Genomic DNA, 12,591 nt, shown 5'->3' with positions numbered 1-12,591 from the left:
ATATTAAAGATACCAGATCTGAGCTGCAAAAGCCATCCGACTCTAGATCAGGGGTGTCAAACTCTATTTCATTAAGGGCCGCATCAGGGTTGTGTTTGACCTCAGGGGGACAGAGTGGGAATGGCCAGGGTAGGTGTGGCCACCCCTGTCAGGGGCACCTGTGGCGGCCCAAGCACTCTATCAGCAAAAACAGGCTCCTGAGCTCTTTTTGGCTGCAACAGCCTCCTACAACTTTCTGCCAGCGAGAATGGAGCCTGGGAGGGCTGCCCGCAGTCCTCGCAAGTTCCATTTTTGACTGCAACAGCCTCCTGCAACCCTCTGCCAGCAAAAACCGAGCTCAGGGGTGCCAAACACGACCCTCGCGAGCTCCATTTTCAGTTACGGTGGCCTCCTGAAACCCTCTGCCAGGGAAAATGGCCTCCTGCAACTCTCTGCCAGCAAGAACGGAGCTTGAGAGGACCGCATGCCATTTTCGGTGGCAGAGGCACCACGGGCTGGTCCTTGGCTGTTTCCAGGGCAGCCCCGCAGGCCAGATTTAAGCACCCAGTGGGCTGGATCTGGCCCCTGGCCATGAGTTTGACACCCCTACCATCAGTAGGAGCAAAGATCTGATTAAAGAAAACATAGAAACTATTCTGAAGGTAGCGAAGTATTGGTGTTTGGTTATACATTGGTTGTAACAAATTTGGTTACAAATTTGGATGATCAGCAACAGTCATATTGATGGAATTCTTATTAATCTGTGTGTGATTCACAGATCACCCCAATTTCTCCATTTTATAAAACAAGAATTATACTTCTTCCTGCTTTATTTAAAAAATAAATTTCTCCTTAACCTTCAGGTATTAAATGAATGGGTCCAAGCAATGTATCTGCAGTTAAAAGATGAATGCTCGTCTCCTGGAAAAAAGAAATGACTACTTCCCAAAACTCATATACTGGAAATACACTATCATTGTAATCTAGATTGCAGAAAATATGACTTCTGCAACAGAATCATCAGTGCTTGGAATACTTTACCTGACTCTGTGGTCTCTTCCCATGTCTCTTCCCATAATCCTAATAGCTTTAACCAAAAACTTTCTACTATTGACCTCACCCCATTCCTAAGAGGACCATAAGGGGCGTGCATAAGCGCACAAACGTGCCTACCGTTCCTGTCCTATTGTTTTTCTTTTCTTCTTCCTATATATGTTTATATGTGTATATACTACATAATCTTTTTGTATGATGTTGTGACAAATAAATAAATAAAAAATAAAATTGTCTAACACTATTTAGGATAAGAGAAAGGATACTCTTCTTGAGTATAGGTAGTCCTTAATTTACAACTATTTACTTAGCAGCCATTCAGAGTTACAATGGCACTGGGGGAAAAACGATGTATAACCAATCTTATACTTACAATCATTGTAACATTTCCACAGTCAAGGGGTCAAAATTCAGCTGCTTGGCAACTAGCATGAATTTTTGGTGATTGCAGAGTTCTGGAGTCATATGATCACCATTTGTGACCTATGAAGCCAGCTTTTGACAAGCAAAGTCAATTGAGGAAGTTGGATTCACTTAACAACTTCAGTGATTCACTTCAGACTGTGACCAAAAGGTTGTAAAATTGAACATGACTTCTTTAATAACTGCCTTGCTTAGTAATGGAAATTCTAGTCCAAAATGTGGCTGTAAATCAAGAACTACCTGTAGTTAAGTGGGTGAGACCTGTTCTTTTGATTTGATAATATGTTATTTTATGTTGATAAGAAGATGTTAAAATAATCCCATAGATAACTGTTATATATTAAATAGAAAAAAAAAGTATCCCTGGTGGTTTTATGGACATTGGATGCAGTTTTCTGCCAAGTATTGAAGAAATCTCTCTTTGCTGATGATGTCAAACTTTTCAACACCACTGACAATACGTCCACAATTCAAAAGGACCTTGATCATCTAGCTGCTTGGTCTAAAATTTGGCAACTACAAATCTCAACCAGTAAATGCTCAGTCTTGCATATTGGAAGAAAGAACCCAATCACAAAGTACATGCTTGATGGACATTGCCTCGCAGATGACCCCCACCCTGTCAAAGACCTTGGAGTTTTTACATCTAACGATTTAAGTGCCAACGCCCACTGCAACTATATAGCTAAGAAGGCTCTAAGAGTTGTTAACTTAATTTTACGTAGCTTCTTTTCAAAAAACACCAAGCTACTGACCAGAGCATATAAAACATTTGTTAGGCCAATTCTTGATTACTGCTCTCCTGTCTGGAACCCATACCATATATCTGACATCAACACAGTTGAGCGTGTCCAAAGGTATTTTACAAGAAGAATTCTCCACTCCTCCGAAATCAATAAAATACCTTATTCCACCAGACTTGATATCCTGGGTCTAGAAAACTTGGAACTTCGTCGCCTTCGACAGGATCTGGGTTTAGCATATAAAATCATCCGTTGTAGTGTCCTTCCTGTCAATGACTTTTTTAGTTTCAATAACAATATCACAAGAGCTACCAACAGATTTAAACTCAATGTCAACCGCTCCAGTTTAGATTGCAGAAAACACGATTTCTGTAACAGAATTGTATATGCTTGGAATGCATTACCTGACTCTGTGGTTTCTTCTCATAACCCCAAAGGCTTTACTCAAAAACTGTCCACGGTTGACCTCACCACTTTCCTAAGAGGACTCTAAGGGGCATGCATAAGAGCACAAACGTGCCTACCGTTCCTGTCCTATTGTTTCTTCCCCTATGTATATATACGTTTATAGTACCTTGTTTCTCCTCATATATACGTTCATATATTATATAACCCTTTATACAACGCTTGTATATATTGTTACGACAAATAAATAAATAAATAAATAAATAAATAAATAAATAAATAAATAAATAAATAAATAAATAAATAAAATATTTCTGTCAGCTTTCCAGAAAGTGGCAGCGTGTGGAAGCCTTCAGCCTAGCATGGCTTCCAAAGCTGACAATTTCATTACTTCTTTTTTTCAGAATAATTTTTTTCAGCTCTATACCTTTGGTATTTTCTGAAGGATCTTCAGATGACTGAATATTGGCAAAATCAGCCAGATGATCCCACTTGGTTGGAGATTAATTTAGATTATTTTTAATGAACAAAAAACATTTTACAAAATTTGATTTTTCAAAGCAATCATTTACATATTTGAAGTACCACTATTTATAGTACTTCCTTCTTCCTTGTTTATTTAGGATTATGGTTCTCTTTCACCTTCCAAAATACTAAATTCGAAAGGAAAAAAAGCTAGGATTTATTTTACTTTAATTGGAAAGAAGTTGGGATTCCTGTGCTTGTACTTTTTGTAGACACAGTCATACAGAAGGAGGACGCAAATTCATTGTTTCCTCTCTGTGTGTGTGTGTGTGTGTGTAATGGCCTGATATACTATGACTGCCAGATACACATTGGAAGAAGTGCAGAATTTTTAGTGTTTTTCTTTACCTCTGTTTGATGCTTGTTACAGCTTCAATGACTATAGGAAGAAAAACTATCATGCCATCCTTCCCATCCATGCCTTCCATTAACCGGAATAGCTCAGGCTGTAAGGAGCCTGTTATTAGAACACAGTAGCCTGCAATTACTGCAGGTTCAAGCCCGGCCCAAGGTTGACTCAGCCTTCCATCCTTTATACGGTAGGTAAAATGAGGACCCAGATTGTTGGGGGGGCAATAAGTTGACTTTGTAAATATACAAATAGAATGAGACTATTGCCTTATACACTGTAAGCCGCCCTGAGTCTTCGGAGAAGGGCGGGATATAAATGTAAAAAAAAACCAAAAAAAAAACCTTGCCTAGCCCTAACCTAACCCTAACTCTGGTGCTGGAGAAGACTCCTGCGAGTCCCTTGGACTTCAAGGTGAACAAACAAGTCAGTCCTCGAGGAGATCAACCCTGACTGCTCTTTAGAAGGCCAGATCCTGAAGATGAAACTGAAATACTTTGGCCATATAATGAGAAGGAAGGACTCACACCTAATGAGAAGGAAGAACGAGGTGGCTGGATGGAGTCACTGAAGCAGAAGCCGTGAGCTTAAATGGACTCCAGAGGATAGTAGAGGATAGGAAGGCCTGGAGGAATGTTGTCTATGGGGTTGCGATGGGTCAGACACGACTTCGCAACTAACAACAAGCCCTAACCTGTCAGTAAACCCCAGACTGTAGGACAAAGGACACTAAGTTCAGAGTTGTGGCTGGTCATTTAATTTGGCCAAATGAGGGTACTTGCAACCATGTAACATCCAGGTTTTTTCCCTCTCCTATTCTGTTTTCTCCAGCTATTGCTATCCAGATTTCTGTCATTCTTATTGATAATTGTTAAGTCCTGGGTTTTATATGGCAAGTGCCTGTCTGTTTGAATTCTAAAATTCCACAGTATCTTAGCATCTTTGTTTTCTATTATCTATTTTATGGTCCCACCAGTTCTTGCTCACAGGCAAATAGTATTTCTTGCAGAACTTCCAATGCACCATTGTTACTACTTTGTCATGCTGCTGTTTTTAGTTGGTCTGTCTAAAAATCTTGCAGCAGCTAACCAAGTGTTCCTTTATCTTCTTTGCAGAGCATTTGTTGTCTATTGCTATCTTCTCAATTCTGGATTTGCATGCATTTGTTTTTGAGACTTTCAGCCAAGATTAGCCTCTTTGACTCTTCTTTCAACTTTCCTGCTCTCAGCCATTTCAAAGTCTCTTTATTATCTTCTTTGCCTTCTGTTTTTTAAAAAATGTTCATGTAATACCAAAGATAATTTTTCCAAAAAGCAAGTGGCCTTTCTTGTTTTCTTTTTCTTTGAAAATGTTTAGCTTCTTATTCAAGAAGCTTTTTCAGTGTGATTATTTTTCCTGTCATCCTATACAGGGATTTTAATTCTTCTTAAATTTAGTCCACTATTCTAACAGTATGTCTAATGGCTGGAATTGCCCAGGTATTAATTGCCATGGTGGCATATTCTCCACTGAGTTTGGACTTTAAGATTTTCTTCACTGTCTTGATGTATTCACTTCTAACTTTTTTATTTTTCAAAGTAGTGCCTCCTCGGGGGATTATTACTATTAATATTTATTATATGCCACCCCTCTCAGAAATAAGGTGACTCTGGATGACAGTAAAAACATAAATATAAAAGCAATTAAAAATTTAAAAAGCTATATAAAAAATTAGAATCAAGGCAACAAACCTCACAAGGATGAGTTCTTCTTACTTCATCAACTAAGGAGAACTAAGGAGAAATTTCCTGACAGTTAGAACAATTAATCAGTGGAACAACTTGCCTCCAGAAATTGTGAATATTCCAACACTGGAAGTTTTAAAGAAGAGATTAGATAACCATTTGTCTGAAGTGGTGTAGGGTTTTCTGTCTAAGCAGGGGGTTGGACTAGAAGACCTCTAAGGTCCCTTCAACTATGTTATTATGTTATGTTAAATGTAGTACACATGAAAACCATTCTCACAGCATTCCTAATCTGAGGTTTCAGCAAAGGTTTGCAAGCAAATGCACCATAATCATTAAGTTATGGGGTGAATCTGAAATTGTAAAGCATCTCTCTATCCTACACTCCTTTCACAACGTTAAAATCTTTGAAAACTGATTTTGATTAAGACTAGAGGAAGACTTAAATACAGTATGTTTAGATGCACAATTATCACCTGTTAATAATCAGAGTGCTTTTGAAGAGTAGAGGAAGGTGGAAAATAAAATACTGAATTAGGTATTGTTTTCACGGAAGTTTGTTTTACACTTTTTAGCAACTTTGGTTTGACGAGCCATCCAGTTCTTTTCTTAGCATAGGAACTCTGAAAAACAATCGGGAGGACCCGATAACTCCAAGTGTTGCTTTCTGAATTGTTAAGCTCCAGCGAACGCTCTTGGCTAGATTTTTAACAGTGCGTGGGGGGGGGGGGTTACGTAAATACACCTGGTTTGTTTCGCTCTGTCCGACAGATTAGTTGAAGATGCATGCAGTGTCCGACAAACAATGGGTATATAATTTAGCACCTATCGTGCGGCTGACAGCTAGAGCAGACCTAGGTGCAGCTGGCACTCCTGCAAATTGCCTAGGGCAGCAGGGCAATGTAAATGCTTTGTTTACTTTAAAAAAAAAGTAAAATAAAACCGGTAGCTTATTTCTTCTTTATTAAGAAGTTTTGATCCCTGTCTTTTTCCTCCGTGTTAAAAACAGTGCCCTTTCCTGGCAGCCTTAGGTTTGCTCGCTGTGCGGCAAGCACGTTTAAAGAATTTAAAAACAGAGTTAGGACTCCCTCGGGCAGGGAGAGGTGACTTCCGTTTGGAAAATGTAGGAAGGCGAGGTGCTGGGCAATTTTGCCAAGGTGTTGCACAGCTGGAAAGAGTGGAGGTATTTTCGAACTTCGAAGCCAATCGGCCGTGAACTACCCACCGAAAAGCAACCCTCATTTGTAGAAAGGCGGCAAGACTCAGCGCTGCGCGCTGGGTAGCATACCTGATAAGGGCAATTTGGACCCCTTATTGGACTTAAGAGGCGAGCGAAGCTTTCGCTGATCGATAGTTCCCCCCACCCACCCCTCTCCCCGCTTCAGGTTGCGATCGGCCTGGGCCGGTTCAAACTGTGTGCCAAAAGCGTATGTAGCAGGCAAGACTTCCGTGTCACATGCCTGGCAGGATCGGGCAGAAAAGTTTTCAAATTCCTGAGCTTCTCCAAAGGAGCATCCGGTCCCCTCGCCAACCTGGCCCGGACCTTGCGCTCCTCCGTCGCTTGAGAAGGAAATGTCGGTCACGGGGAGGGGGCGGGAATCTTGATTTATTTCCCTGTCCTTGGACAACTTGTATATATGAGTGTCCTCCTCCCCTCTTTTCTCAATGCTTCAGACACGGGTGCCTGCGTGCGCGCTCGAAGGAGGCAGCGGCAAGCGCCTCTGCTCCTCTCCGCCCAATCTTCCCTGCGCTACGGCTTTGCAAAGGAGGAGGAAGAGGAAGATGGCGAGCCAATGCAATTAGCCTAACAAGGGACCGGCGGCAGTGGGAGCAGTCGGCGGCGGCGGCGGCGGCTTTTGCCCGGGCCACTGACACATCCCACCCCCCTTTTTTTTCTTTTTCTTCTCGCCGGGGCGACCGGTTGAGAAAGTCCAGCGGGATCTTTCCCTACGCTCTCCCCCCCTTTTTTTTTACTCTCGCAGGGCTTTTTGGACAAGAATCCCTTTCCTCTTGGATCCCATCGTGAAGGCGAGGCTTGCTTAGAATTTGCGTGCTGGACAGCGCTCTTTTAAAAAACATTTTTTTTTTTTTGCTCTCTCCCAAAAGACAGAGACGGGTCTTTTTCCCAGCTTGAGCGCTATCCCATTTTTTCAGGTGGGAGTGGCTGCACCCCTTTTCCTTGGTGCATGTGGACAGCCGTGTTTTTCTTTTTCTTTTGCCTACCGCCCCACTTCCTCCCTCTGGAGCCTATTTTTGCCGCGCGACAACCCCACCACCACCAACACACACACACACACACGCAAACACCCCATGTTGACTCCAGCAGATTTCTTCCCCCTCATTGTAACTGGAGTCTGAAATAATGGCGAGCCGTTGGACACTTTGGGGAAAAAGAGGCTCCTCGGCACCCGAAATCCCCGAGAAATGCAGCCAGGTAAGACCCCGGGAGGCGGGCGGGCGGGCGGCGTGGGGGGCGGGGGCTGAACCCGATCCCAGCTGTGGGGCGACGGGCAAAGGCTGAGGCGAGCGCCACCACAGTGTTTATGAGGGAAGCCACGGCGGGGGCGGTTCGGTTGTAGTCGCCGCGCGCGGGGAAAGGCTAGGATTGGAGCGGCGTTAATGGCCGCCCCATCCCTGCGGGCCTGCCTGCTTCCTGCCTTCCCGTCCCGGAGTCGTTGGAGCGGCGTGTGTTGCTCTCGGCCGCCCGACCCTCGAATGGGGCGGGGAGGCAGAAAGACGGGAAAAAGGGGCGGGAAAAAAGAAAAACGAAAAAAGTTTCTAGCCGACGCGGCTCCGTTGCCTTTTCCTCTCGCTTTTGGAGGCTGGATGGGCTCCTGGTCCTGACAGGACGCCGAGGCCCTGGGCGAGAGATCGGCTCTATTTTTTTTTCTTCGGTCGCTCGCTCGCCTCTCCCCGTTTACTCCTTGGGGGGGGGGGAGTTGGGATGCCACAGCAGGACCTCCCCTTGTTGATAAAGGGAGGGAGCGCTGGCTGCTTCCAGCCCTTCGCCCGCCCTCTCTGGGAAAGCCTTTTAGAAAAGGCAGCCCCCAGACTTTCCTTTCTCTGCCTTTCTCTTTGTCCCATTGATCTGATAGGAGGGAGAGAGGGGGCGGTGCAGTCTTCCCCGGGGGTTCCCCCCCCTCTCTCTCGTGAAGCCCTTGAATGACACTGTTCTATTTTTCCCTCCCTCTGGTGCCTCTGTGTGTGTACAGTACACACATATTTCCTTCCCTTCTTTTTCGCGAGAGCCTAGCTAGACCGGCAGCTTCCCGGGGCTCTCCCACCCATCCCGGCTCTGCTGCTGGGGATGCTAAGTCCATGGATCTCACATCGGAAAAGGTGTGTATTTTTCTTGGGCTTCACCGTGGAATTGCCACTTTCCAATTAGCAGGCTTGTCCTTAGAAAGCCAGCGATTTCAACCCTGAATCCCAGGATTCCTATTAGTGGCACATAGAAACATTAGATCTTTGCTAGCCGTAAGTATCAAAAGTGACTCTTTTTTACTTAGAAATGCTATCGGAAGTGTCTTTCGGATTGGCATGCCAGAATGTTGTGCGGTGTCTCTGTGGATGCGGAATGTGAAAGCATATGGTGTATGGACGTTTTATCTTCCACATGTAAAGCTTTGAGCTTTGATTATGAATTGTGTGTGTTTTAGTGTGTTAGGGAAGCCTGTGGAGCTGATTTATTGTGAATGTCTTCTTGAGAAATGTAATTTACACTTTTTAAATATAGTTTGCTTAGGAATGTAGCTTTAAAACACCTTCTGATGTTTTGTCCTTGATTTACCTTGTGCTTTAATGTAAAAGTGCCAAATGGTGTAATGGTATTGTAAGCTCATTGTTAAAGGAGTTGCTTTCAGTATATTACCTGGGCTGGGTAACTCGTCATTGAAAATTATTACTGGGAACTATCATTGTTTATATTTAAGGTTTAGCATTTCAAATGCTTTTCCTTTCCTTTCCTTTCTTTTTTCTTTTTTTGCAAAAGGGTAATGGATTAGATTCTTAGTTCTCCAGCCCCATGCTATTTATGTCTGAAAATATTATTAGGAAATGAAAGAAAAAAAGGGCTGCTTGACTGAGATTTTTTTTCTTAATAACTCTTCCACTAAGTAGAAGTTGTGGACCAGGCACTATTTATATAATCCATCTATCATTACTATGGTAAACTATAATTAATCCCTTGCAGTTGAGGCATACAAAATAAGTAAAGTAAAATCACTTTCAGCGGTTCTGTGCCTACAATTAAAAATGAAATCTCTTTGAGATGAAATGTAACTTTTTTTACTAGAATATTATAAATTTTAATTGTGGCATAGCTGAAGAAAAGGTGTAACTGACATCCACAATAACTGAAATGATCTGTGGAAATTTTGGTGATATATATGTACATAAATAACAGAGCTTGTGGAATGCATTTTGAATGAATGATCTTTAGCAACATTATACTGATGATAGAGTAATTATGAAGTAGAGACCCAATACATAATTTGAAATAATATGTTTTAATTTTGTTTTCTTTTATTGATTCATTAATGCTAACTGTGGTTCTGGTTTTGCTTTTTCCTTTAGAAGTGAATACTGAATCATAAGTAGTTCCAGCTAGAGAAAGGAAAACGAGGGTCCTCTCAGTCCATGCAGTTGTTCTATTGATGAACAATGAGTTGATAATTAGGCGGTATAATACCTGAACTGGTTTTATGTTGGTGATAATGATACATTTCAGCAAATAGAGAACTATGGTTTTGCTGCTTCTATACCTTGGAGTCACTTGTTGAATATGAACAGGTAGCAAATATGTTTGCTTTTCACTGTACAAAGACATATTTTTGTTTAGAGATTTGTTTGTGTAGGAAAAAAATAGATTTGAAAGATCCAAAAGAAAATATTATTATTTCCCCACTTATATTGAAAATGATAACAGTGGCTATATGCCTATTTAAAAGCTGATTATAAACTGTTTTCTAATAGAAATAACTGAACTGGCCGTGAACAACTTAAAATGAAATGAGAATTTGTTCATGCCTTTACCTTGTCTTATTAACCTTTAGTTGAACAATTTATATTGAAAAATATTAATAGGACCTGTATAACATTTCCTAATATTGATTTTGTCCCTTATGTGGTATGTAGTTTTTATTTTGAAAAATAATCTGGAATCTGTTCACAATTTCAAAAGAAGTAGTGTACAAACACATACATCTATATGCATCAAATATATAGAACAAAAGTACTTCTGAGTACTGTTATGCAAATATGCAAATATTATGGTCATATAATGTGGTCTTCTCAAAGAGTGGCAGCTTCTTAAACATTATGAATCAACATTTTATTTATGAATATAACTATCATAAACTTTAAACTTCATGGCTTACTATTATATATGTGATTCTTGCCTTCAAACACAATCCCATAGTAATTATTGCAGGCAATAAGATGCATATGATGAGAATAAGTTTTAAGAAAGGAATTGTAGTCCACCTGAACACAATAGGGCTATTGAAATAATATCTATTATCAGTGTTGAATTTGTTAAGAAATTAATGGTACAATAAAATCAAATTGTATTCATGGAGTTTTGCCTTTGTTGTAGGAATTGTTGCTTCAAATGTAGAATTTATGAATGTCTTTAGGGATTGCTATCTTCTTCTTGTGTCATGTCCCTCATTGGACCTTGGAAATCATGTTGGTGATCCTATTTTTATCAACAGCCACACGAAAAAGTACTATTGAGTTTTGTCCAAACCAGTCCCTTAGATTTTGAAGAACACAATGTTCTTCTTCTGCCTGGACCTCGTTTGCCTTCAATCTTTCCTTGCCATGGGGTCTTTTATTCAAGTGTTGAATGCACCTTACAACATGGGGAATTATATGTTAATTCTTTTTCATTTCAATATTGTACTCTAATACAGATGTGTGCGTGTGCGTGTGTGTGTGTGTGTGTGTGTGTGTGAGAGAGAGAGAGAGAGACAGACAGACAGACAGACAGAGACAGAGAGACAAAGATTTATATCTACATACACATACATACCCAAACATATACTGTATATACTTAAATTCACACACAGCTAAAGATTTTCAAATTGATCATATGTGTATTTACTTGGAACTTGCTCTTTCTCTGGATTTAGTAAGGTACATGTTCATAAATAGATTGCAATCTTATTAATAGAGAAATAGAGGAAATACAAAGGAAGTGAGCTTGAACATGGTTGTTTCTAATTTGGGGTATTAAGAGATCATTCAAGTGAGTTTGTATTTCTAAAACCTCACCAAGGCTGGTCTCAATTATTTATTCAAGCTGCAACTTGCAGCTTCAAAATGATAATAGGGTTGACCCTCCAACTTAAAAACCCTATTCTTTGTTCCCAGGTCAACTACTGGTAAAGCAACTTGTATCCTGGATTTTTTTTCCGAATGAAGCATGAATGTGGCATGTACCATGAAGACCTGTCTGAGTGAGATGATGGGGATGGGATGGAGTTAATCTTTTGTAGCTGTTCTCTCCAGGTTGCTCCATGGTATAGGTAAATTAGGAATGAAAATCTGAGTGATGGACTTACTCTGATCTGTACAGAATTCATGTTTCTGAATAGATGTGACATCTGACAGTCTGCCAATTTTGTATGGCTGATGCTATTTTCGACTGTCCAGAAAAAATACCATCTTGGTGTAGAGATACTGTATAACTCTCTTTTTGAGCAAGCTAAAGTGGTCTTTATGGTGATCTTGCCAAGTCAGGAGCAGCCAGGATTTCTTGTCCTCAGCTGCTCCTGATTGGGCAAGTTCACCATAAAGATGAAAGCCCTCTCTGAGAGCCACAGTTTTAGTACAAGCGGTGGTGGGATTCTGCCAGTTCTGGGCGGTTCAGCCGAACTGTTTGCTAAATTGCTGGCTCGCCTCGTCCCTCCCCACCACTACTTACTAGCCTCGCAACACACCAAACCAAACCGTTTGTTAAATTGCTGACTCGCCCGCCCCTCCCCACCACTACTTACTGGCCTCGGAGCACACCGAACCATTTGTTAAATTGCTGGCCCACCCACCCCTCACCCTGCCCTACCCTGTGGCGCAAGCCCCGATCAAGTTGATTCCTGAGCCAGACCCCCCAGCTTTCCTGCCGCTGCGGAAAGCCCCGGTCAAGTGTTGACTCCTGAGCCAGCCTAGGCTGCTGCCACTGCGCTGCCCCCCCTTCCATCTCCGGCCTTGCCTGGCTAGCTCTGCCGCCGCCGCATCTTCATTGCACATGGCACTCGCGGCCTAGCTAGTTAGCTGCCCCCGCTGTCCCTGGGCTTGCTTGTCTTGCTTTGCCACCCAGCACCATGGCTCCATTTCCATACTTTCCAGAGCTTCCCGCTTGACTCAGAATGCTGGCTGAGAAGCCGCA

General features: G+C 41.9%; 1 protein-coding gene across 7 annotated transcripts in view; it reads left to right on the top strand.

Annotated features, from left to right (window-relative positions):
- Positions 1–6,699: 6,699 nt before the first annotated feature.
- ARHGAP21 (Rho GTPase activating protein 21) overlaps positions 6,700–12,591 on the top strand; it is a 92,059-nt gene continuing 86,167 nt past the window's right edge. For 4 of the 7 annotated variants that reach the window (XM_058180529.1, XM_058180526.1, XM_058180524.1 and 1 more), the window contains exon 1: positions 6,700–7,635. In XM_058180529.1, the coding sequence (XP_058036512.1) occupies positions 7,564–7,635 (72 nt within the window). In that variant the 5' untranslated portion in view covers positions 6,700–7,563. Of the gene's footprint in view, positions 7,636–8,413; positions 8,541–12,591 lie in introns of all 7 variants that reach the window. The other 3 variants (XM_058180523.1, XM_058180527.1, XM_058180530.1) reach the window with 3 other exon arrangements.

This window comes from Ahaetulla prasina, chromosome 4, assembly GCF_028640845.1.
Source record: "Ahaetulla prasina isolate Xishuangbanna chromosome 4, ASM2864084v1, whole genome shotgun sequence".
NCBI lineage: Eukaryota > Metazoa > Chordata > Lepidosauria > Squamata > Colubridae > Ahaetulla > Ahaetulla prasina.
The sequence above is the reverse complement of the archived record's forward strand: the minus strand, read 5'-3'. Positions and strand labels throughout refer to the sequence as shown.